General features: G+C 44.3%; 1 protein-coding gene and 2 pseudogenes across 1 annotated transcript; 1 reads left to right on the top strand and 2 right to left on the bottom strand.

Annotated features, from left to right (window-relative positions):
* Positions 1–16: 16 nt before the first annotated feature.
* LOC136164609 (apolipoprotein L3-like) lies at positions 17–3,893 on the bottom strand. Its single transcript, XM_065929861.1, has 3 exons — positions 3,866–3,893; positions 3,555–3,675; positions 17–905 (listed from the first exon to the last, which is right to left on the bottom strand). The coding sequence occupies exons 1-3, from the start codon at positions 3,891–3,893 to the stop codon at positions 17–19; spliced, it is 1,038 nt and encodes a 345-aa protein (XP_065785933.1).
* A 174-nt stretch (positions 3,894–4,067) lies between these two features.
* Positions 4,068–7,051, top strand: LOC136164557 (zeta-crystallin-like; annotated as a pseudogene).
* A 1,791-nt stretch (positions 7,052–8,842) lies between these two features.
* LOC136164508 (zeta-crystallin pseudogene) overlaps positions 8,843–27,359 on the bottom strand; it is a 59,147-nt pseudogene continuing 40,630 nt past the window's right edge.

Genomic DNA, 27,359 nt, shown 5'->3' with positions numbered 1-27,359 from the left:
ATGTGTCCCTGGACCCTCACTGCTCTGGGGGTGGTGGAGTTGGGTCCTCTTGCAGATGCTTATAGATCTGGGTGAGCTCCTCCAGCTTCCTCTCCAGCTCCCTGGCCTGCTGACGCAGGTTTTCAGCTGATGCTGTCTTTGCACCATCATGCAGGTGCATTGACTCCTTCACCAAGAAGCCCACATCCACCAGGAGGAAGACACCTGCAGTGGCCGCACCCACGATTCGGGCTCCTTTGGTAACTGCCGAAGCCGTACTTTTGAAAGCTGCCTCTACCTGCTGGACGGCTGGTGCTGAGATTCTCCCAGGGCTCACGAGGATGTTAGCATTGGCTGCAGAGTCAGGGTTGGTTTCGCCTGTCTCCATGGCATGGATACGTCTTTCAAGGTGTTTCTTGGCTTTTGCCAATTTCTCTGTTGTGACAACAATGTGGGGCTTGCTCTTGAGTACCTCTAGGAGCACCTTCCATTTCTTGACAGCAATTGACATCAATTGACTGGCTTTGTTTTCTGCTGATGACCTACTTACACGTTCCACGATGCTGGTGGACACAGCGGTCACAGCACTCGCTGCTCCCAGCCCTATCCCAGTGGCTGAGAGTGCCATACTGGCCCCGGCTGTCACAGGTGCCAGAGCCAGGCCAAGGATGGTCAGGGCGCCAGATAAAGCGCCGGTGCTGTGGGTCACCACATTGAAGATGGTATAGTCCCTGTGGACCTTGTCTACATTGTCTGCAAGCTCCCGGAGCTTGCTTATGAGCTCCACCAGCAGCTGCGTCACCCGAGGAAACCTCCTCAGAAACCTCCTCCTGTCCAGCTGCTCTTTTGGGAGCATTTCCTGGTCCTTCACAGTCAAGTCTCCTTTCAATTCATTCAGATATTCATGTAGCGCATTCATGTCTTCCCTGTAACATGAAGGTCAAGGGCTTAGAAAGGCCGTTTGCTTGTCTGTAAAATAGGTTCCAAAATGTCTATTCTGCATAAATACAGAGATAGTACTATAAATCGATTAGAAGAGAAATCTACAAAAGTAAAATTTCCTCTTTCAACATTAAACACAGATTTTATAGGTTTTAGATGCTCCATAAATTTCTTCAATCCTCTAACAGATAAACAAAAGTCACCTTAGGATACTCGTAGCTTAAGAGAGATATTGGATGGAATTCCCTGGTGGTCCAGAGGTTATGACTCTGCACTCTCACTGCCTCGGGCATGATTCACTCCCTGGTCAGGGAACGAGGATCCCACAAGCCTTGTGGTTCAGCCAAAAAAAAAACCAAAACGCATTTGGTAGAGATGTCTCAAGAGACAGGGCAACACCAGCACTTCGAAAGAGTTGGTGAGTGGGAACTCCACAGAGAAACAAAGAGAAGTGGTGTTAGAGCAGAAAACCTGCATTCAAGGGCCTCAGTGTGTGGTGAGGAGTCAACCTGATCTTGGCCCTTGGCTACAGGGAAGTGGTCCCTAAGCCTCTAGAATATTCTGTCTGGTACCAGTGTTCTTGTCTGCCTGGGCCTTTTGGCCACTGTTCAGTCTGACAGGAGACATGTGATGGGGCCTCTGGAGGAGGTGGACTCTAGGACATTCGTCTGACCTCTGGGAGGGGCTGGAGACCACAAGTCAGGATAATTTGTCTTTAAACAGGTGAGTGTCCCCGGCAGGCAGTGTTCCCTGTGCCCTGCCACTCACCGAGCTCCGGAACAGTAACGCATCCTGGGGACAATAGAAGCTTTGGGTGTGAAATCCGCCCAGACTCTGCCCTGTGGCTGATGGAAACCCAGAGGCTTCCTGTAATGCACTGGGATCATGATGGCTCTCAGTGAGTCCTGTCTGTTCTATAGGGAATTCTCAAACCTGAGGGGGGTTTTGGGGATCCCCTATATTTGCCATTGGTTCAAATGAAAGCATAGTCCTGGGCACTGTGCCCTCACATTTTGCACATTGGCTATCCCTATGACTTAGAATTTGTGAAAAAAAAAAAAAAAAAAACAGCCCAAAGTCAAAACTAGAAGGCCTTAACAGTCCTTTAGTCTGCCATCCGCTGTCTTCTACGGCTTGTGTCCTTGGCCTTCCCAGCAGCAGGTCCCTGAGTCCATCCACTGCCCCAGCGGCCTGGAGATCAGGAGATGTGTTGCTGGTTCCTCTTGGACTCTCCAGCCCACCTCACTGACTCCTGACCCAGCACTCAGCACCCCTGACCTCTCAGGGGTCACATGTTAATCTGTGACAGCTTCATGACCCTGCACCCCAAGGTCATGTGCAACTTTATGGAACCTCTAAAGGTTCAAGATGCTTGAGGAAACACCCATCTGAATGGCTGAGCCTGAAGAGACCTGCATTTGCACAACTGGTGGAGGAAGCATTTTCTTCTTGGGTGGGGATGCACGAGGCTCCTCAGAATCCCTCAAACGACACACAATCACAGCCACTCATTGTGACCCTGGAGGGCCCCCTGAGCCACACGGCCTTCCCACTGTCAGGGAGGCTCCACGTAGACTAGAAGAGGGTCCCAGATGGAGGAAAAGCCAGGTCCCAGGCAGGGTGTGCAGTCATAGTCACCCAGGGCCCTCTAGCCCAGCATGAGGGGATCCTGTCAGGGAGGGAAGAAATGTCCCCCTCTATCACTCAGGGGACCTCTGCTAGGGTCACAGCCTCTTCAATTTTGTGTCCTCGGGGCCCACTCTCCTCCCTCTAGTCCTGGTCCTGCTGCCCAAGCCTGCCTACTAGTCCTCTAGCCTGGACCCTCTGCTCCACCGTGACCCTGGGTCTGACCCTGGTCTAGGCCTTTCCGAGCCCTTTGGATGAGATGATTGTACTTGCTTCCCCATCTCTGACCCTGCAGTTCACTCTGAGGTCATCACCATAGCCCATCAGATTGAATTACTATTCCCACTGGACACATGAATTCTGAAACTGTAACACATAAGCCCAGAATCCAGGAGGTGGGCAGGGCAGGATCCAGGATCCCATCAGCTCCACCCAGTTCCTCTCCAGCCTCTCTGCTTTGTGGGCCAGCAGGATCCTGCAGGGTTGGTACAGTTCCTACGATGAGGACTAGAAAGGCTTTATCTAGGTAGAAGCCCGAGTAATACACATGATGGCATCAAGATTTTCTGACTTGCCCCAAAGGAAATTCTGCTTGGTTCTCATCATCGGAAAGAAAACTCTTCCCAACAATCTTTTTAAATGTTAATATTGATTGAATACCTACTCTGTATCAGTCATTATGGGAAGATCGTTGCATGCAAGATCTCAGGATCCTCACAATAATACTGAACAGATGATGAAGCCAAGGCAGACAATAGCTCAGTAACTAGTCCAAGGTCACATAACCTGCCCCTTCCTTATAGGTTTCATCTTTTCTTAACCTGGGGTTGTTCACTGCCAGCAAATGACATGGAGGAAACATTCCTCATGAGATACTGAGAAGGAACATCCTCGACCCCCACAATAGGGTCCTGCTTGGAGGAGGTGTGCCTGCTAGGAGAAACCTATTCTGGTGCCGCGGGGTGTGGGTGACCTTCCTGACACACCGATCCACCTGTGGAGCTTACCTGGACAAACCAGCCTTCGCCTCAATTTCCCTCAGGAATTCAGTCAGCAGGAGAAACAGTTCCTCCCTGCTCAGTATGTTCCAGAGACACTCAGCGACATCCTCAAAGAAGATCTCAATATCTAGATGAGAGGAAAGGGAATAAGGTTAGAAGAATTTGTGAAGAGAAAAAGGGAAGGTGTTAGTAGCTCAGGCCTATCTGACTCTGTGACCCTGTGGGTTGAAGCTCGCCAGGCTCCTCTGTCCATGGGGTTCTCCAGGCAAGAATACTGGAGTGAGTAGCCATTCCCTCCTCCAGGGTATGTTCCCAACCTAGGGATAAAATCCAGATCTCCCACATTGCTGGTAGATTCTTTACTGTCTGAGTCACTGGGAAACCGCAGAAGATTTTGTGGTGGATCATAAATGGTTTTGGGTAGCTTTTTTTGTTTGTTTTTAACCCTTTGTGACCTGGGGGAGGGCTCACAGATTTTGACAATCCACTCTAAAACAGGTATCTAGATCACCATGGTGACAGAAGTTGAAGAGAGCTATTTGAGTTTTTTAATTTTGTGGACCCGAAGTGCTGAAACTCCAGTTGGATGTTGCTGTACCAATTCTGGAAGACCACCAGGTTCTAACAAAGTCCAAGCATGTGGTGTAAACCCAGTGGACGTATATATTCTCTCTGGCACTCACAGTGTAAAACCACTTCTACCTTATACGCCTAGCTAAGATATGGCTGGGTTAGTAGAAGCTGCTGGAGAGACCGTATCTGCATTCAAGAAAGGTGACATTCACTACCAGGACGATCTTTGGGGGCTACACTGAGTTAGCTCTGGAAACCCATCACATTGTTCACACGCTTCCCCAAAAAACTGGACTTTAAACAAGGAGCTGCCATCAGCATCTCATGTTTTACTGCTTATCGAGTCTGCTCCACAGTGCCCGTGTGAAAGCTGGAGAAAGTGTTGTGGGGCTAGTGGAGGAGCTGGAAGAGCAGCAGGCCAAATGGTTAGAGCTTATGGCTTAAAGATCTGGGCACAGCTACTACTGAGGAAGGACAAAAGATTGCTTTCCAAAATGGAGCCCATGAAGTGTTTAATCACAAAGAAGCTAATTATATTGATAAAACTAAGAAATCTGTTGGTGAAAAAAGAGTTGATGTGATTATTGAAATGTTTGCTAATGTCAAACATAGCGAACATTTAAATTTTTTTCACATGGAGGACGAGTAATAGTTTTTGCCCCAGAGGTCCTATTGAAATAAACCCACAGGATCCATGACAAAGGAATCTAGCATAAAAGGAGTAGCTCTCCCTTCATCCTCCAAGGAGGAATTTCAGCAGCTTGCAGCAGCCCTCCAAGCCGGAATGAATTGGTTAATTGAGACCAGTAATACGTCCCCGGTATTCACTGGAGAAAGTGGCCCAGGTTCAAGAAGATATCATTCACAGCAGTGGGGCTACAGGAAAAATGATTCTTCTCTTAAAATCATTAATCCTGCCATTGATTTCCTGTGTAATTAAAAGGTTTCTTACCTTAGTTTTATGTAGACTGCATTTGCTCTGCTTAGCAATCATTTGATTCAGTGAGTTTCTTCTATTTAAAAAAATTTTTATCTTAGGATTATTAGGCGTTGGAGTGCAGTTTATTTTATAGCTGGGAATATTCTTTATGCCTTCTACCTCTCATCAAGGAATAGTGGGAAATAGGATATTAATGGTCACTTGGCATTGGAGGACATTACAGAAATTCTTAACCAATGCTTATCATTAATTCCATACCTTTGACTGCTGCTACTGCTAAGTCACTTCAGTGGTGTCTGACTCTGTGCGACCCCATAGACAGCAGCCCACCAGGCTCCCCCGTCCCTGGGATTCACCAGGCAAAAACAGTGGAGTGGGTTGCCATTTCCTCTTCCAGCACATGAAAGTGAAAAGTGAAAGTGAAGTCGCTCAGTCATGTCTGACTCTTAGTGACCTCATGGACTGCAGCCTACCAGGCTCCTCCGTCCGTGGGATTTTCCAGGCAAGAGCACTGGAGTGGGGTGTCATTGCCTTCTCTGTACCTTTGACTAAAACATGCTAATTCATAATAGGACTGCTTGATTATCAAGCCTAGTTCTCTTTACAAAGGTTCTTTAGTCTCTAATTAACACAGAACTATACTGGACTCTGATGATTCTCTGAATTAAATGAGACCCCTTTTCTAAACTAATCTCACCTAGATCTACCAGTCTCTTGAAGGGCAAGATAAACCATGTCCAGAGAAATCTGTTAGTTTTCCAATATTCCCCAATATTTTATGCTATTCACTAGGTTAATCATTGACCACCAAGGATCCATGTACTCTCTGAGGACATCAGCCTTATCTCTGGTATGATATGATACTAGGTGCATAGTTGGGTTTCCCAGGTGGCGCTAGTGGTACAGAATCTGCCTGCCAGTGCAGGAGATGAAGATGTTGGTTTGATCCCTGGGTCAGGAAGATCCCCTGGAGAAGGGCATGGCAACCCACTCCAGTATTCATGCCTGGAGAATCCCAAGGACAGAGGAGCTTGGCGGGCTACATAGGGTTGCAAAGATTCGTACATGATGAAGTGACTTAGCACATCAAGTGCATAGTTTCCAAATCTATATGTATTGATTGATTCAACTTGTTTCTGACCACATGAAGGCTTTTAAGTCACAAATGGTGGTTCAAGCTCCTCCAAGTGCCACAGCCTTCTCCAACTGTTACTTGGGCCCTCCTGGATCAAAGATCCTCAATATGAGGATAAGCAGAACATGCTGCTTCAACAATTTAGGGTCTGTGTCCCTGGCCAGCTTGAAGCAGTCTGAACAGAATTGCCACCCGTTTTCCCTAGTAGCCATATTCTCCTAAATGAAAAGGGGAGAAATAAAGGATGACAGTCAGGGAGGAAGGACAGGGGTCCCCAAGTGGGAGGAGGAAGTAAACTGCTAGTGGCAGACATTTTTTCCCCCTTATCTCCATGAGATTAAAAGGTTCCTTATAATCCTGTGTTGCCATGACAACACCTGGTGCCCCCTGAACTTAACTTTTTCTCAAGCCTTGAGCTAACCATTGTGTATTTCTCATGGAAATATTTTTCATAAGCTGTGTTAATGAAACTATTCATTTGCTTGGAAATCTGCCTTTCTTCAAGATTCATGTCAGTTGTTTTATGGCCAGAGGTGAGTCCCCTTGTGCCATTCTCTCTCACAATGCATGTTGTGGGAGAGGAGCCAGGTGCAACACTCTCTGTCTGAGGCATTTCTTTTATCCATTTAGCAGCTTGCTATCAGCTATATAACACCTTGCTAAAAACTAGCAAGGGGGCACTCTTTCTGTCCCCTTCAGAAGTCTATCTTAGAAGCTTTCTCTACCCCATTTACACTTTAATAAAACTCTTCTACAAAAAAGCTCTGAGTGATCCAGCCTTGTCTCTGGCTCCAGATTGAGGTCTTCTCCTTGGAGGCCAAGGATACCAGATTCACTCACAGCTCACGGAAGTAACCTTTCAGAATTGTATCTTTGTGTGCCGGGGATCATGTATTTTTATTTAAATTAATAAACAAAGTTCATGCCTTAAGAATGATCTGCTTTAGTTATCATAATATGATAACTATAATAAATTCTAGAGCAAAATTTTTTAAAAATGCTCTTTAGTATAAATTGTTGAAATTCATCTTCCTAAGGAGTGATCACCTGGGTACTGTTGGTAGAGTCACTTGGGTCATGGATGGACCTGCTTTTCCCACCCTCACCCTCCAATTCATATGTTGAAGCTTTAACCCCCAGTGACTGTATTTGAAGATTGGGCCTTTAAAGAGGGAATTGGGGTAAAATGAAGTCATAGGTGTGAGGGTCTAATCCAATAAGATTGTTGCCTTTATTAGAAAAGAAGACACCAGATTCTCTCTCTTCCTGTCCTCTCCTCCAGAGGAAAGGCCATGTGAGGACACAGTTAGAGCGCAGTTAGGAATTGCAAGTCAGGTAGAGAGGTCTCACCAGAAACCACCACTACCTTGATGATCTTGGCCTTCCAAACCTCCAGAATCATGATCTAATCCTGGGATTTACATGTCTTCAGAAATCAACAATTGTAATTTTTAGAAAGAGAATGAGGGCTTTTTGGTGATACAGTGGTAAAGAATTGGCCGGCCAATGCAGGAGACACAGGAGTTGTGGGTTTGATTGTTGGGTTGGGAAGATCCCCTGGAATAGGAGTTGGCAACCCACTCCCAGTATTCTTGCCTGGAAAATTCCAAGAACAGAGGAGCCTGGCAGGCTACAGTCCATGAGGTCACACAGAATTGAACAAGACTGAACAGACGAGCACATGCACACACACAAAGAGAGAGAATACAGGGCCTGTGTGTTTGTGAGTTACTTCTAGCAGAGACTGGCAGCACCCTGCAAATGAATGCTTTTTTGTTTTGGCAGTGAAACAAAAGAATATTCACATTAAATGGGATAAAGAATGCAATGAAAATAATTAACCTCGGATCAGTACAGGGCAAGATCACTGCTCAAATGAGTTACCAAAATCCCTGTGTGATTTCAGGGATCTAGAGATTATGGAATTGAAGGTAAGACATAGGCAACTAGCATATATATATATATGGGGGGGGGGGCGGTGCTGGAACTCAATGTAAGATGTGTTTCCTGGTACATGAACACACAGAGGCATTATTCTTATTTCACAGAAGAAAGTGAGACAGACAAGAGAAGGGACAACCCAAGGCCAGTGAGCAGGAAGCTCAACGGTGGAAATCAAGCTCAAGTGTCAGACACTTCTTGGACATGACTTTGAATCCTCCTTATTTTAAACTCCTCTGATTTCTTCAATCTGTTACTAGGGATTTTTCCAACTAAATTTTGGTGGTGAGTACGCTGCAGCTGGAGGAGAGCTTGGCAACCCACTCCCATATCCTTCCCTGGAGAATTCAGTGGACAGAGGGGCCTGGTGGGCTGCAGTCCTGGGGGTCGCAAAACATCGACAACGACTGCGCAGCTAAGCAGAGGCTGCAGCAGCACACCGCAGCACACACAGAAGGAGAAGTCCAGTGCTGATCGCGTGAACTTATAGAACGTTGTAAACCAATGTGACCTCATTCTAAAAAGGGTTTAGGACCACCCACCGCTGAGTAAGACTGCTATGTGAGAGGACCCTAATCAGAGACACTCAGGATGGGTAGGGGAGGGGATCAGCCAGGTGGAGGAGGGGTGGACACAGATGTGATCCTGTGAACAACCCGGTCACCCTTCCCCTCCAGGTGGGAGGTGGCAAAGGCAGACTGGGGTTCAGTTCACTGTCCGCGGACTCTTGCGGAGCGGCTGGGTGAGTGGCAGGGTGAGAGCTGAAGGAATGGTGTCTGCGGTGATGCCCCAGGGTCTGGGAGCAGGACGAGGCTGGGCCAGGGAGAGGGCAGGAGGAGCTCCAGGGACCCTGGGGGACTCCTCTCGCTGCCCCATTTGGCCCTGGGGACTCTCTCTGGTGTCCCCCTCCCCATGGGCTGCCCTGGCCTCACTTCTGAGTCACTTGCTAGAGGGCAGTGGGGGAGGAAGTGAGCACCTAGCAAGTGGATCCCCAAGGAGAGGGCTGGGAAAGAGGCTCTGTGGACACACTCGCATTGGGGGAACTCCATGTGGCCCCTCTGGGGGGCTCCAGGATGCTTATCCATCCTCTTCTTGGTTCTTGATTCCTCTGTAGGTTAACTCTGCCTGGAGGAACCACCCTCAATTCTGGGTCACATGTAGGAACTGGCCAGAAAAGAGGCAGCTGCCTACCTAAGCGGTCTCCGAGGTTTTCTGAGCTCATGATGGCAGCAGTGGGGTCTCAGAGATCTCCCGTCAGCTCCTTGTTTCCGTCAGGCTGGAAGGAGGAGTGACCTCACCCTTGGGGAAGAGAAAACAGAATGTGGGCTCGATCACAAGTGAGCAGTGGCTTCAAGGAGCAGTGAGGGCTGAGGTCTCTGGTGGGTTCCCCTGGGACGGCCACCACTGCCAGAGGGGACTTAACCCAGTGTGGCTCTCTGTCTCCTGGGCTCTGTAGGTCACTAGTTAAGGAAAGTTACTCATCTCCGTCCAACTTCCTCCAAGTCAGAGTCCTGTTATCCTGTTGGGGTACAAGGAGAGGATAATGACAGGAGACAGCCATCTGTGAAGTTATAGGAGTAATAAAACCAGAGACGGACGAACAGATAGGAAGGAATACTCTAGAAATTACATGAGGTTGGAGCAACTCTGTTACTAACTGGTAATAGGTGATGTTGATCCAGTGTCTATGATGTGCAGGCTCCTGAAACTAATCTAAATTTAGGTCAGCCCAGTTTTTCACACTGGTGCCAGAGCCTGGATTTGAACCCAAGTCTTTCTGATCCAGATCCCAGGTTTGTGATGACTATGCTCTACTCCATTTAATATATGAAAATAAGTACTTGAGGATATATGTTTATTGGTAAATGACTCTTCTCATTCTAAAACGATGTCTTGCCCCCCAGGTTCGAGTCAGCCTTGACAAAGTTCCTAGTGGTACAAGTCCGACAGCCCAGGTCTTCCTTGCTTCTGCAAGAGCCTTTATCTGACAAGGGCCTGGAGTCCCACCAGCCCCAGCCCACTTCCTATATCCCTGCCCTGCATGGCTGAGCACCCCGAATGGTGCCCCGTCCTCTCTGCTCTCCTCCCCTGACTGCTGGACCCTAGGTTGTCTCTAATACCTTCTGGAAATAATAAAGAACATTCTCTTTCATCTCATTAGAACTGATTCAAATGAATTCTTTTTAGTGGCTGAGTAATGGAGCCCATTATACAGAGTGAAGTAAGCCAGAAAGATAAAGAACATTACAGCATACTAACACATGTATATGGAATTTAGAAAGATGGTAATGATAACCCTATATGCAAAACAGAAAAAGAGACACAGATGTACAGAACAGACTTTAGGACTCTGTGGGAGAAGGTGAGGGTAGGATGTTTTGAGAGAACAGCATCGAAACATGTATATTATCTATAGTGAAACAGATCACCAGTCCAGGTTGGATGCATGAGACAAGTGCTCGGGCCTGGTGCACTGGGAAGACCCAGAGGGATTGGGTAGAGAGGGAGGTGGGAGGGGGGATTGGGATGGGGAATACATGTAAATCCATGGCTGACTGATGTCAATGTATGACAAGACCCACTGTGGTATTGTAAAGTGACTCGCCTCCAAAGAATAAAAATAAATGAAAAAAAAAAAAAGAAGTTAAAAAAAAAAGAACATTCTCCTTGTAGTAAACTTCACTCACATTTGAGGCTGTCTCCTTAAGCTATTTCTAGAAGTAGAATTACTAGATCAGAAGGCATCAATACCTAAAACATTTTCATACCTAGAGCCACACTGTTATGCAAACAGACTGCCATAATTTATGTTCGCACTCATAATATATGAGGGTGTCCATCCTTTCAGACTTTCCCATTTTCAGTGGTCTTAAAAAAAAAAGCTTCAGGTCTTCATATATATAAAAAATTTATTTTGGTTCTGCATGTGATTATCTTGCCATGGGAGAAGAGGAAGGAAAGCAGATGTTGATTACATTTAGCTACTGTTTTCAGAAGGCAAAAGAGCCTTTGTCAGCTCCTCCTCCTGAGACCTGACTGAAATGATAGTAAAGGTATTTACTGGTATAATAATAGCTGCGGAGAAGGGTGACTTGTGTTTGTGGTCATCGCTCTGCATTGGTATTGGCTCTGAAACTTTACCTATGATAACTTGTATGTTATTCCATTAACATTTGATATGTGTACATTGTATCCCCATCTACAGATAAGGAAGCTGAAGTACAGAAGTTTTATGATTTGGCCAAGGTCAGAAGTCTTGCCCCTGGCAGACTGGATTCTGCCCCACTCACTGGGTTCAAGAACCACAGCCTGCCTCTCCTCCCTCTGCTGCTAATAAAGACAAGCATGGGGGCAACAGGAGACCAGAGAGTTCAACAAATGTTCGAAGACTCACTGGATGGAGAAGTGATAGCTGAATAAAGAGGAGTGCAGGAGAGGGAGAGAAACAGGGAGCGTGTTCACAGGAGAGAAGACTGGTCTGCTGGGCAGAGCCCCAGAGAGGGAGCAAGATGAGAGGGAGGCTGAGGGGAGAGCAGGGGACAAGCTCACCAGCCCCACATCCCATCCCATAGTCACAGCAGCCTTCACTCTTCACCAGCCTTTTAGAAGGTTACTTGAAGTTGAGGTGCAGGGAAAAACAATAGGTGGTGTGTTTGTGTAATTATGGAGGAAGATAAAGGATACACACAAGAGAGATTGATGTGGGATCCAGGAGTCAGGAACACCAAGTCAGCCAGAAGCGAATCCAAGGATTGTAGCTGGGCACACATCTGATTGAGAGAGAAGCCAGTCCAGAATGGGATAAGAAGTCCAGAGTCTGTAGGGACAGGGGACTTGGTATCATATGAGGCACAGTTGGAAAGAAATGGAGGAAATGTTGAAGATAAATAGTGCAAGGGTGAAAATGAAGCCAATTAGAAACATCAGGAAAAACTAAAGATCTGCCCAGAAGAATGTGCAGCTTTTTGGTACAAGTTAGCTCTAAAAAAGTGTATTAAAATATGTAAACTCTCTTGTTGATTTTTTAAAGGAAATCTAAGGTAAATTAATATATGTCCAAGTTCTGGTTTTCCCATTTTGATTATTTTGGATGCTTTAAAACTGAAGTATTGTTGATATATATAATGATTAGCAATTCAGTTAATCAATATAAAAACTAAAATACATTTCTAGAACTTGGGACCTGAAACTCTGAAGGGAAGGGTTGTTTACAAACCTAGGAGTAATGACATTGTAGCTCCAGATGAGAGTATAACAAATAAATATGTAAATAAAATGTTTAGAAGTGCAAAGTTTCCTAATAGAGGATATAGAATTAGAGAAATAATGATATAAGCAGAAGATGGGGAAGGGTATACAAAAGTACAAAAGTATAAAAATAAATGAAATCCTTATTTTTCCTAGTAAGAAACGAATACATAATATACAAATTTTTAAATCAAGAAAATTAAAAATGTAATACCTAATACTTATTAGCTGTTGTGGTTGATGACACCCCACTATGCACCAGGCACCTTTCCAATTGCTTGGTATGAATTCACTTACTTTTCATTCTCACAATAATCCTATAAGAAAGGAAACTGAAGCTCAGGTAGGTTAAATAATTTTCTCAAAGCACACAGCTAGTGATAAAGTCAGAATCCAAGTCCAGATTCCTGTCTCCTGAGCACATTTGCACACGATTCCACATCCCAATGTAGTAATATCATTTGTGTGTGTGTTAATCACTCAATGGGTCTGACTCTCTGTGACCCCGTGGACTGTAGCCCATCTAGTTCCTCTGTCTATGGAATTCTAGGCAAGAATACTGGAGTGTGTTTCCATTTCTTTCTCCAAATATAATTTAAAGACATTGATTAACTATCTAAAGAAATAGCTGGATTTAGAAAAGGCACAGGAACCAGAGATCACATTGCCAACACCTGTTGGATCATTGAAAAAGCAAGAGAGTTCCAGAAAAACATCTACTTCTGCTGTATTGACTATGCCAAAGCTTTTGAGTATGTGGATCACAACAAACTGAAAAATTCTTAAAAGATGGGATTACCAGACCACCTGACTGCCTCCTGAGAAATCTGTATGTAGGTTAGGAAGCAACAGTTAGAACGGGACATGGAACAACAGACTGGTTCCAAATCGGAAAAAGAATGCTTCAAGGCTTTATATTGTGACCCTGCTTATGTACTGTATATGCAGAGTACATCATAAGAAATGCTGGGCTGGATGAAGCACCAATTGGAATCAAGATTGCCAGAAGAAATATCAAGAACCTCAAGTATGAAGATGACACCACCCTTATGGCAGAAAGCAAAGAAGAACTCAAGAGCATCTTGATGAAAGTGAAAGAGGAGAGTGAAGAAGTTGGCTTAAAACTAACATTCAGAAAACTAAGGTCATGGCATCTGGTCCCAACACTTCATGGCAAATAGATGGACAAGCAATGGAAACAGTGACAGACTTTATTTTGTTGACCTCCAAAATCACTGCAGATGGTGATTGCATCCATGAAATTAAAGACACTTGCTCCTTGGAAGAAAAGTTATGACCAACCTAGACAGCATATTGAAAAGCAGAGACATTACTTTGCCAACAAAGGCCTGTCTAGTCAAAGCTATGATTTTTCCAGTAGTCATGTATGGATGTGAGAGTTGGACTATAAAGAAAGCTGAGCTCCGAAGAATTGATGCTTTTGAACTGTGGTGTTGGTAAAGACTCTTGAGAGTCCCCTGGGCTGCAAGGAGACCCAATCAGTCCATCCTAAGGGAAGTCAGTCATGAATATTCATTGGAAGGACTGATGTTGAAGCTGAAACTCCAATCCTTTGGCCACCTGATGAGAAGAACTGACTCATTAGAAAAGACCCTGATGCTGGGAAAGATTGATGGCAGGAGGAGAAGGGGATGACAGAGGATGAGATGGTTGGATGGCATCACCAACTCAATGGACGTGAGTTTGAGTAAACTCTGGGAGTTGGTCATGGACAGGAAGGCCTGGCGTGCTGCAGTCCATGGGGTTGCAAAGAGCTGGACGTGACTGAGTGACTGAACTGAACTGAAAGAAATAGCTTTTCCTTGGGAAGGAATGAGTAGAGCCCTCTGTACAAATTGATGTTTTTTAACCATATGCACTTAGGATTTTGATTGTTTTAACTCTAAGACTGCTGCTAGTGAAGTTGCTCAGTCGTGTCTGACTCTTTGCAATCCCATGGACTATAACCTGCCAAGTTCCTCCATCCATGGAATTTTCCAGCCAAGAGTACTGGAGTGGGTTGCCATTTCCTTCTCCAGGGGATCTTCCCAATCCAGGGGTCGAACCCAGGTCTCCCACATTGCAGACAGATGCTTTACCATCTGAGCCACCAGGGAAGCCCTAAGACAGCAGAAGTCACTTTATAGTATTCAGTAACCCACAAGAATGGGGTGGTTTCTAAGCACCACCACCTTAGAGATGATGGAAGCTGTTGAATTAAGTGCCAACAAGAAATAGGTGTGACTCTTGCTGTGACAACTGTCAGTGTAGGAGGCATGTTTGTGTTGATGAAACCAATTTCTCTAGAAAAGTAGGCATGAAAACAGGGTCAAACCAGAATAATGAGAGTGAACTGTGACCTTCAACAGCTATTGTCCTGCAGCATCTTGTCCACCCACATGTGCACCCATGGGCTTCTGTCCATCAAAGGAAGGAAGACCCCTTGCAGGAGAGACATTCACAGGCCAACATCTCTGTTCCTGCAAAGGCAAGGATGCTCTTGAAGATGTTCAGAGAAGTGGTCAGAAGGGCACCCACATATAATAATAATAATAATAATAATAATGAAAGGTAATGTTACTATAAATATATTTCATATGGCCTTGTTCAGTCTGTGAAAGGCCATGAGTTCATAATAATAAGCAAATGAGAGGACTTTAGATAAAGTATGATCAAAAAGGAAGACATAGAGTTGAAAAACTGCACTAGTGGTAATGCAGGAGATGAAAAATGCAAGAGATGTGGGCTCAGTCCCTGAGCTGGGAAGATCCCCTGGAGAAGGAAATGGCAATCCACTCAAGTATTCTTGCCTAGGAAATCCCATGGAGAGGAGCCTAGTGGGCTACAGTTCATGGGGCTACAAAGAGTTGGACAGGATTGAGCTGGTATCTTTCTTTTCTTCTCATGGTGTAAAGAAGAGCAAGTATAACAGAAAATATTTTGTTGTGAAATAAATTTAATAAGAAGAGCTGTCTCAAAGTCTGTGGGGATATTTCCTTCTGTTTATTCACAGGAATGTTTATAAAGGATTGAGAAAGAAAGAACCCCTGACATCCCAAAGCTAGCCTGGTGTCACAACAGGGTGATGGTCTTTTCCTCTTGAATGTAAAGGCTCTCACAGAACTCCAGCCTCACACAGGGTCACCCTGAGAGCAGGAGTGAAGGAGACAGCAAACACGCATCACTGCCCCCCCATCAAGGAAACACCCCTCCTTTGGCTGAAAAGCATGACTGCTCCTTCTCTACCAATTGCACCTTTATCCTCGCTCTGGTCCCCAACTCCATAGATGGAGTTACTGAGACTCACATTGGTAGAACTGACCCCTGTTCTCGGCAGCACCCAATCTAGAGTTGCTCCATATCTTTAGAGCCTCCCCCAATCCTGGGATCTATCTTTCTATCACCTTCTCTCTGTGATGCCCAGGGTTGTCCCTCAGGAAGAGTAACCATCAGCTTGTCCACTAGGGAGTGTGCCTGGTGGCAGAGGCTAGAGGCACCGACCCTGTGGATGGGAGAGTATTCACAGAGGAGGCCTGCCTCCAAGCATATGGGAGAGGAGAGCTGGCTGCTCCCCTGCCTCCTTCTTTGCCTCAAAGCTGCAGGACCCCAGGAACCAGGGCAGCCAATTGAAATCATGAAACATGAGAAGGAAAATTCAAGCCAGAAAGAAAAAGAGGAGTCCAATAGAAGGGCCAGCTCCTGGATGAGGCCAAAGAATTGTAAATGCATCATGACTGTGGACTTATCCTTCTGTCCTTCCCTCCCATTCTTGTACTGGTCCTGACCCTTGTCTTGGGCCTCAGCCAGGTGTGGATGTTGGGCAGTGCTCCCTTCTGCTTTATTTCTATTGAGGATGTCTGTTAGCTTCCAGGTCACTTCCTGTAAGGCTGTTTCTGGGAAAAGGGAGGACTGTGGGGAACCCTGTCCCTGCCCAACTGCATGGCCAGACAGAGAGCCCTCCCCTCCCCGTGGGCAGACAGAGATTCTCTCAAACATCTCCCTGCACATGGGACAGCTCATACTCTATGGGCAGGGATAGTAGGGGTAAAGGCAGGGTCAGATTCAGAGTCCTTAGCCCATCACCAGGCCCTCCTGATGCTCCTACTCCTGTCTGACTCACCCTCGTGATCACCTGGCCCTCCTGATGCTCCTACTCCTGTCTTCCTCACCCTCATCCTGACTCCACAAGGCCTGGTCCAGGGGCCTGGAGGACTCCCAGCTCCCTGGACTCTGATTCCCCCCCAGCCTCCAGGCCTTCACTCAGGTTGCTCCTCCCCCTGCAATTTCTTTCCCCACCTGCCTCACCAGGTGAAATGTTACCTGTAATTAGAGTTCCCACTCCAAAGCCTCCTCCCCCTGCTGCCTCCTGGAGTTCCACTCCAGGACCCCCTGGAATCTTGCACTTTCCTGGTTTCGGGTCTGTTTGTGTGGGGTTTCTTCAGCTCCCAGCACTGGGCAGCTGCCCTGTCTCTTCTCTGCTGCTCCTCCTGCTCCAGGGCCTCAGGGGCTCCCTCCACCCTCCCGGGCACAGCCTGGTTAGAATACGAGGTGTGGGACCCGTTACTGGGACATGAAGCAACCAGTTTCATAAAAACACAGCACCACACTTTTATCTGCGGTGGAGTGCTTCCATTTGTTTTCCTTGTCTGTCTTGATAAAAGTTTTTGATAAATAGTGTTAGCACATTTCGGAGCATTTCCATTTATGGTCATCCTGCACTTTCCAGAAGATCACCCTCTACCAGTAAACTGTGATGTGAGACCTACGTCATCTATGCTCTATGTCATCTTGGTTTAGGAAAGCTTTTGTAGGAACAGACACACACCTGCCTCCACATCCAGGCTCTGACACTGCTTAACCTGTACTTCGGGCCATGATCTCACCTCCCTGAGCTTCCATTTCCCTTTTTCTTTAAAGTAGTGAAAATTATCCCCTTCTCAGACAGTCGTCCTGAGGATGGGGAGATGGGCAGGGCTCCTACGCCCCTGCTTACCCAGGAGTCTTCCTCTGCCGGAGTGTGAACAAGATCCAGTTGTTATCAGCTCTGCAGATGCAGCTGCCTTCTGTGCGTCTCTGCAATAACCACACACTTTCGGGCCCCAGATATACCCAGAGAACTGAAAGGGAAAGTGAAAACTTCTTCCCTGAGTTGCTCAAGTTAACAACACCCTGTCCACCTTGGCCCCAACCTGGGCTATTCTCACCCCCTCCTGACACCATGGAGAAACAACCCCCAGCCCTGACATTCCACGACCTTCTTGACACAGTCTTCCCTGCCTCATCTCCTTGAAGGAGAAATGTCACCCACACATTTTAAGTCCCTTGGCGAACCACTCCCCCCTCCACGGCCATCTTCCCACCCGCTCAGTCCTCTCCACCCCCACGCAGTCGCCAGCCTGCCTGCCTTATTCACCTTTGTTCCACCAGCATGTAGTCATACTGCTGCTGCTGAGGGCTATGCCCATGTGGCTTCTAGGATTTGTTCATGCAGATCCTACTGCCAGGGACACCTGCTGCAACCAAGCTAGTGAAATCATACTCGCCCTGTAGAGCCAAAACCTCACATCACCTCCCCTGAGAGGCCCTCCAGGGCCTCCCCTGCAGAGTCCACTCTCCCCTGCTTGCTCCCATGGTACCTGCGAGAGGGGCCTAAAGCCACCCCTCAGCCACTCTGTCCATACCCACCCTTTGATCAAGTCCCTCTGGATTCGGCCCTGCTGACAGGGTCAGAACTAGTGCCTTCCGGTCCCAGCAACTCACCTGAGGAGGCCCAGCATTGGTGGTCAAAGCCATTTGGATGGGTGCCAAGTTCCTAGGAAGGGCTGAGAGCATGCTGCTTTTTTCTCCCCTTGCTTATTTCTGTTTGACACAGTTCTTTTTTCTCCAAACGGAGGACTTTAAGAGGAAGGCTAGTGACCTGGCAACTCAGAAAAGTCTACAACAGAAAACCAGTCTTAATTTCTGTTTGGCTCCTGAGCAAAGAGCCTAGGTGTATGGAGGGCTGAGAATGTGCAGACTCTGTGCAGGCACCATCCACACCATTCCTGTCCATACTCTCACATCAAATCTAATCAGTTTCAGCTCCATTTTTCAGATTAAGAAACAGAAGAACAGGACCCACAGCCTGAGAGTCATGCAGCTGGACTGTCGGTGGACTTTCCTTTTTAGCCCCAAGCAGTATGGGCAGCAATGGGCCTGGAACCCTCATGGAGACCCACCTGCCTGACATCAGGGCTGCTTCACCCCAGATAATGCCCTGGTCATCATGGTCACCTCCTTTCAGCTTTTGAGGGAGGACCAGAGGAGTGATGGGTGGTATCCCATGATGACCACACACTAGATTTTGATGTTACAATCACCCTGGAAATTAGGCCAGCAATCTGATCTCATTTTACTGATAAACAACCAAGGGGAGGGGCAAGGTGTGGTAGAAGCCCACGGTAGAAGCCACAATTCAAGCCAAGATTGTTGTTTGCCTATTGTAAATGCCACTCTGTGTTTAAAGTACTTTTTGTTTTCAACTATCTTTTTTCCAGTAAACTCCCTCCTACTGATACTTCTCTCTTCCAATAGCATGAGTTTATCTGGACAGTCAAGCAAAACCACCATGAGATGCAGAACTCAGCTAATTCATGTGTGTGGGAACCATGTTTTACTGCTTTCTCCGAAACATCTCCTGGAACTTAATCTTACTCATTCTCTCTTCTTTGCTTGCTCTTTCTCCCTCCTTTAAGTCAGATGTTCTGGTGGACACATCAGCATTATTAGATGCTGTTCTGCACACAGAACAAACCCCCTTATCTTCAAAGTCCTTTCTTTATGACTCTAATGTAATTACCTCTGGACCTCCGAGAGGTTTCCTTAATCTTAGAATTCTGGTCTCTTCCTTGCCTTACTGCTCTTACTTAATAATTACAAGATAAGTTATCAATAAATATGCACACTGCATTATCCCAGAGAGTATCTCTTCTGCGAGACACTCCCATAATCTCATGTGTTTGTGAGAATTATTCAGTGCGCTGTTGCCACAACTGGCACCTGATCAGGGACCACGCCCATGCAAGGAAAAAGGATGTCTGTTGATCCAGGTAGGGACTTCGGCCTCTGAGGCTAGAGATGGAACAAAGTCGTTAGACACGCAGTACTTTTGCTTTCTGCTTTGGGTAATTCTCTTTCTTCTCAACAGCTTTCACATTATCATCAGCTTTCCTTTCTGCTTGCTGCCGCTGGTTGTAAGGTTTTTGTTTCACTCTTAACTAAACCTCTTATGGTGATTTATACTCATTGTCCTTGGTATCCACAAGAAGATTCTTTGAAAGTGTCTCATTGGGAATGAGTAGGTCATTGGTTGAGAAAGTTGTGAATGCGCAGCATCTAAATACTTGGAATTTATGTTGTATTGGGTTTCTGCCATAGAAAAATGAGAAATTCCTTGGACTGATCCTATTCCTCTGCCAGAGGCACCTCCACCTCCTCCTTTTATTATGTTTAAACCCAGCTGAATAGCATCAACAAAGACTACTTTACCTGCTCATGAATCTGCTCAAGGACTTACTCAATCACTTCCTAATGTTTCTCAGCATTCTATGGTAGAAAACATGGTCAGAGAAGGTTTAGAGAAGGAAGGAACTGTAGATACCTTCCCCAGGACAATGGCATCTCTAGTTCATTTACTAATGGGATCATAGAAAGTATAGGTGGTGGATACCAAATGACTCCCTGGGATTGGAAGACGCTTGTAAAAATGGCTTTACCTACTGCTCAATACTCCTTATCGTTCCAAGAATATAGAGATTACTGTACTATGCTTGCTTTAAACAGTCTTCAAACAAAGCATCCCTGTTAACATAGATACGCTTGTGGGAGAAGGACAACACATACCTGTGGCTGCTCACACCAAAACGGACACTCAGGCTTCTACAGAAGCCCCCAAAGCTGCGCATAAACCTCGTCTTTGTTTACCCAATCTTACAGTCCCACGGGAATCCTTTTCTACTATAAAACAAGGAGCAAATGAACCTTACATAGCTCTGTAGACAATTACAAAATGCTCAGTTCAGTTCAGTTGCTCAGTCATGCCCGACTCTGTGTGACCCCATGGACTGCAAGATGCCCGGCTTCTCTGTCCATGACCAACTCCTGGAGCTTGCTCAAACTCATGTCCATTGAGTCGGTGATGCCATCCAACCATTTCATCCTCTGTTGTCCCTATCTCCTCCTGCCTTCAATATTTCCCTACATCAAGGTCTTTTCTAAGGAGTCAGGTGTTTGCATCAAAATGCTATTGACCGACAAATTGGTTATTTGGAGACTCGGAAGGTATTAATACTGCAATTAATTCTTGAAAATGCAAATGAAGATTGTAAATGAGCCATGCAACCCACTGGTAATTTGCCAACAACTAATATGTCAGAAACATTAAAAGCCTATCAAAATATAGGAACAGAATCCCATAAAGCTGCTATGCTGACCACTGCATTAATTCCCCAAAGATGTTTTAAATGTGGCAAACCTGGACATATGCAAAAAAAAAAAAAAAAAAGTCATTCTGGTAAAAGGAACCTTTTCTAAAATGTCCTCTTTGCAATAATGGCCTCCACTGGGCTAAGCAGTCCCATTCCAAATTTGTTAATAAGGGACAGACTCTGTCAGGAAACTACTGGAGATTTCAACCCCAGGCCCCACAACAAAAACATGGGACAAACAAAAAGCAGACTTGGAATGTGAAATGCCCCAGAATGGAGTCCCAGTAATCCCTTTTTGAACACCAAAAGAGTTCAAAACGAAAGCTAATCTCAGATTTAAATGCTGCCACAACCAGCAGGATAGGACTGGACCTTGTTATTACTGAAAGTTGTACTTTTGATATTATCGATGATAATGTATTCCTACAGAAGTTTATGGCCCTTTACCTAAAGGTATAGTTGGATTTATTTTAGGCCACTCCAGCATAACTGTGAAACATATTCATATTTTACCAAAAGTAATTGATTCTGATTACACAAGCAATATTCAAATTATGGCTTTCTCACATACTTATCAGACAGTAGAGAAAGGGATAAAACTTACACAGTTATTACTTGTGCCTTATTTTGTGCCCTCAACAGAGAAAAAAATTAGGAAAGGAGGTTCTGGATCTACAAATGCAGCCTATGGGACTATGCTGATTAACTCTAACCACCCTAGATTAACTCTAAAAATTCAAGACCTTTCTTTCAAGGGCTTAGTAGAAACAGGAGCTGATGTAACTATCATCACAAAATAAGAATGTCCCTCCGACTGGCCTTTAAAAAGAGCCCATGGACAAATGTTAGGTGTTGGAGGATTCCAAAAACCATCAAAGAACCTTTCCAAAAATCTGTACAGATTCAGAAGGGCATGTAGCTATTACCTGTCCTAACATCATGACTATTCCTACAACTTTATGGGGACAAGATATACTACAACAATAACAATTAAAACTACAGACACATTCATCGTAAGGGCCACTGCTTTTATACCACCATTACAAACTATTTGGACTGAGCACCCCCCTCCCCCACTGGTCTGGATTGAGCAGTGGCCCATGACAAAAAAAAAGACAAAAAGCATATAGAACAATTGATTAAAGAACAGTTAAATGCAGGAGACATAGAAGAGAATCTTCCATGAACCCATGGAATACTCCCATCTTTATTATCCCCTGAAAATATTAGGAAAATGGCATTTAAATCATGATTTAAGAGCAAGTGATGCTCCAATACAATTGTTGGGTTCATTACTACCAGGTATTCCAAACCCCTCTCTAATTCCAGATGATCACACTAGAATAGTTTTAGATCTTAAGGACTCCTTTTTACCATACCCTTACATCCTGAAAATAATCAGAAATGTGCCCTTTCAGTTCTTAATGTAAATCATCATCATCCTTTGCAATGATATCAGTGGAAATACTTACCTCAAGTATGATGAATAGCCCCACCATGTGTCAAAGATTTGTAGATTTAACTCTGCAACCATTAGGACAACAACTTCTCAATGCCTATATTTGTCATTATATGAATGACATTCTTTTAGCTCACACTTTGCCACAAAAATTAACAGAAATTCTCTCTTCATTACAGACATATTTGAATTCACAGGGGTTAATAATAGCTCCAGAAAAATCCAACACATTCCCCCATGGAAATACATTGTCTTTCAAATTTTACAAAGAACAATTATTCCTTTATAATTTTCTTTCAAGTTTCCAGAACCATTAATGCTTCGTTATTTATAGCAATTCTTGGGTCACTTAAATTGGATACAACCTAGCTTAAGCATACCGACATATGCAATGCTTCCTTTCTTTCAGTTATCACTGGCAAATGAAGACCCTATCTCACCCTGCTATTTTTCTTCTCAATATTATGCTTTACTAAAACAATTTAACACTGCTTATGCTAAACATTTTCTTGACAGGTGTGTTCACATCCTCTTTAACTGATTCTTCTTTCTACAAAACATACTCCTACAGCAATACTTGTCCAAATCTTACCTAAAGAGATAAAAATCATTGAATGGCTACATTATCCTAATCAGCCAAAATGCCATTTTCTTCCTTATCTACAGGTGAGACTACATTTGTGACAGCAAGGACACTTACGTCTCTGTCGCCTTACTAGCTCAGATCCACAATTTATATGGGAATATCTAAAGAAAACGTGGAATTATATCAAACTAATGAACAAGTAAGCCAGAAAGATAAAGACCAATACAGTATATTAACACATACATATGGAATTTAGAAAGATGGTAACGATAACCCTATATGCAAAGCAGAAAAAGAGACACAGATATATAGAACAGAATTTTGGACTCTGTGGGCCATATCATATTTTACAGGGGAGTTTATTTACAACATGCCGATGGATAAAAGAATTTCTATTTTATAATTAATGCCCTTTTCTTTACATCTTATTATCTCTAAACATCCTATTCCTAACATGCTTACCCTCTATACAGATGGCAAACTCAAGGAATAGTAACCTTGAAAGAAACATCAGAACGGAAAAAGATCCTTACCAACCCCCAAGCTTGTGAATTAGCTGCTGTCTTGCTCACTTTAAAAACCTTCTCACGAACTTCCTTTAATCTCTTAACAAATTCTTTTACATTGTTAATATCATTCAACAATTGCCAGATTCTATTTTAAATACTTCAATCGACAAATGATTACTTTCCCTCTTCATTTCTATTTAAACTCTTTTAACTAGAAGATAACATCCTTTTTTATAGCTCATATTTTAGGACATACACAATTTCCCAGAGTTCTCACTTTTGGGAATCAAAAGTTGACTTATCTCTTTGCCTTATGGGATCATTATTTACTGAGACCTTTCAGTCACACCAATTCTTCCACCAGGGTGCCAAGGCACTATGTAAACAATTTGCTTTAATCCTACAGAAGGCCAACCTGCCCCACATGTCAATTATTAACTCCTTTTCTCTCAGCAGGTGGAGTTAACCCTGACAATCTTTCTTCTAATGAGTTTTGGCAAATGAATGTGACTCATTATTCTCCATTTAAACCATTTCACTTTGCACATGTAACTATTGATAATTTTTCAGGCTTTCTGTGGGCTATGCCCAACAAGAAGAACAAGCACGTCATGTGCGAACTCACCTTCTTGAACGTTTTGCTCTTTTAGGACATCCTCAAGCCAGTAAAACTGATAATGCTCCAGCATATACATCTCACAAACTTTGGGATTTCTTTCATCTATGGGATATTAAACACATCACAGGTATTCCTCACAACTCTACTGGACAAGCCATTATTGAATGTGCAAATGAGCTACTGAAATGATTTTTAAATAAACAGAAAAGGAAAGAATTAACCCCTCCCAGGGAATGATTGTGTATTGCCCTATTCACTCTTAATCACTCTTAGTCAATTTATAGAAAAGTTTTCACAATAAGCTGCTGCTAGACATTTTTCTCCTCCACATTCACAAGAATATCCTCTAGTACTTTTTAAACAACCACCCTCTCCTATTTGGCAAGGACCTGTTAAATTACTAACATAGGCAAGGGGATATGCTGCATTTCTGTCTTCATCAGGTCCACTTTGGATCCCTGTCTGTTGTGTGAAACCTTATCATGAGTTGGCACCAAGAATTTCAAGATCCATTACCAGAGTTCCATCTGTTGACCATCCAGAAGACTCCTGGCACGTCTCTTCCAAAAACACAGAGGAATAAACATCTACCAGTCACTGACATTACATGGGGTGACAACAAATGTCTTACTTCAAGAGCTGAAATAGCACTTGTTAATACTGGCACACCTGTTACTCCTGAAAATCCATAACTGTTACCACAGCAGCTGCTATTGCAGCAACTGCTGCCACTGCCCTTTCTATATCCTTAAAAACCGCCAACCAAGTACAGACTTTTATGACTAATATAACTTCCGACTTTACTGAACAAGTAGAAACTGATCTAATGATTTTTATCTCGACTTGCAGCTTCGGACACCACGGTTTTGGGGCTCAGTGAACATCATTGTGCTCTTTGGACTCAATCACAATTAGACTGTGATAGTGTATTTTCTCATGTGTGTGTTACACCTTATTTTCTCATAATTATTCTGAAACCCGGAATGATTTGTGTCAACAACTAGATCCAAAATCAGACCCTATACTCAAAGACTTTGTCCTACACTTACAACACATCCTTCATCAACAGATTCAATCCCTTCAACAATACTGTTCAGATGTTACTATTCAAACCTTCTTAGATATAGCCACATGGCTCAACCCAAAGAGCTGGTTCTTCTCCCTAAATTTAAAATCTTGTTATTTTCCCTTTCATCTTATTCATAACATTGCTTTGTGTTTTATTTCTAGTCAGAATATTGTTTCATTTTCTTGACTCAACTGCACTGAGGTGATGCTAATGCTATTCCTCCCAAAAGAAGATCAAAGAAACATTCATTAAAGAAAATGAGAAGACGGGAATTATGGGAACCATGTTTTACTGCTTTCTCAGAAATGTCTCCTGTAATTTAATCTTACGCATTCTCTTTTCTTTGCTTACTCTTTTCCCCTCCCTTAAGTTAGACATTCTGGCTGACATGTCAGGACTAGTTAGATGCTGTTCTGCACACAGAACAAACCCCCTTATCTTCAAAGTCTTTTCTTTATGATTGTAATGTGATTAGAGTCATACAGAAACCAGAGATCAAATTGCCAGCATCCATTGGATCATTGGAAAAGCAAGAGAGTTTCAGGAAAACACTTACTTCTGCTTTATTGATGATGCCAAAGCCTTGACTGTGTGGATCACAACAAACTGTGGAAAATTCTTTAAGAGATGGGAATCCCAGACCACCTGACCTGCCTCCTGAGAAATCTGTACACAGGTGAAGAAGCAACAGTTAGAACTGGATATGAAACAACGAACTGGTTCCAAATTGGGAAAGGAGTATGTCCGGCTGTATACTGTCACCCTGCTTATTTAACTTATATGCAGAGGACATCATGCAAAATACCAGGCTGGATGAAACACAAGCTGGAATTAAGATTGTTGGGAGAAATAGCAATAACCTCAGATATGCAGATCACACCACCCTTATGGCAGAAAGCGAAGAGGAACTGAAGAGCCTCTTGATGAAAGTGAAAGAAGAGAGTGAAAAAGTTGGTTTAAAACTCAACATTCAAAAGACTAAGATCATGGCATCTGGTCCCATCACTTCATGGCAAATAGATGGGGAAACAATGGAAACAGCGACAGACTATTGGAGAAGGCTCTTGAAAGTCCCTTGGACTGTGAGGAGATCCAACCAGTCAATCCTAAAGGAGATCAGTCCTGAATTTTCATTGGAAGGACTGATGTTGAAGCTGAAGCTCCAGTACTTTGGCTACCTGATGCAAACAACTGACTCATTTGCAAAAGACCCTGATGCTGGGAAAGATTGAAGGCAGGAGGAGAAGGGGACAACAGAGGATGAGATGGTTGGATGGCATCACCAACTCAATGGACGTGAGTTTGAGTAAACTCTGGGAGTTGTTGGTGGACAGGAAGACCTGGCATGCTGCAGTCCATGGGGTTGCAAAGAGTTGGACATGACTGAGTGACTGAACTGAACTGAAAGCACACTAGGAGTCCCTGTCCATCACCAACTCCTGGAGCCTAACCCAAACTCATGTCCATTGAGTCAGTGATGTCATCCAACCATCTCATCTTCTGTCATCCCCTTCTCCTCCTGCCTTCAATCTTTCCCAGCATCAGGGTCTTTTGCAAATGAGTCAGTTGTTTGCATCAGGTAGCCAAAGTACTGGAGTTTCAGCTTCAGCTCCTCTTCGCTTTCTGCCATAAGGGTGGTGTGATCTGCATATCTGAGGTTATTGCTATTTCTCCCAACAATCTTGATTCCAGCTTGTGTTTCATCCAGCCTGGTATTTTGCATGATGTCCTCTGCATATAAGTTAAATAAGCAGGGTGACAGTATACAGCCGGACATACTCCTTTCCCAATTTGGAACCAGTTCGTTGTTTCATATCCAGTTCTAACTGTTGCTTCTTCACCTGTGTACAGATTTCTCAGGAGGCAGGTCAGGTGGTCTGGGATTCCCATCTCTTAAAGAATTTTCCACAGTTTGTTGTGATCCACACAGTCAAGGCTTTGGCATCATCAATAAAGCAGAAGTAAGTGTTTTCCTGAAACTCTCTTGCTTTTCCAATGATCCAATGGATGCTGGCAATTTGATCTCTGGTTTCTGTATGACTCTAATCACATTACAATCATAAAGAAAAGACTTTGAAGATAAGGGGGTTTGTTCTGTGTGCAGAACAGCATCTAACTAGTCCTGACATGTCAGCCAGAATGTCTAACTTAAGGGAGGGGAAAAGAGTAAGCAAAGAAAAGAGAATGCGTAAGATTAAATTACAGGAGACATTTCTGAGAAAGCAGTAAAACATGGTTCCCATAATTCCCGTCTTCTCATTTTCTTT

This window comes from Muntiacus reevesi, chromosome 1 (assembly GCF_963930625.1).
Source record: "Muntiacus reevesi chromosome 1, mMunRee1.1, whole genome shotgun sequence".
Lineage (NCBI taxonomy): Eukaryota > Metazoa > Chordata > Mammalia > Artiodactyla > Cervidae > Muntiacus > Muntiacus reevesi.
The sequence above is the reverse complement of the archived record's forward strand: the minus strand, read 5'-3'. Positions and strand labels throughout refer to the sequence as shown.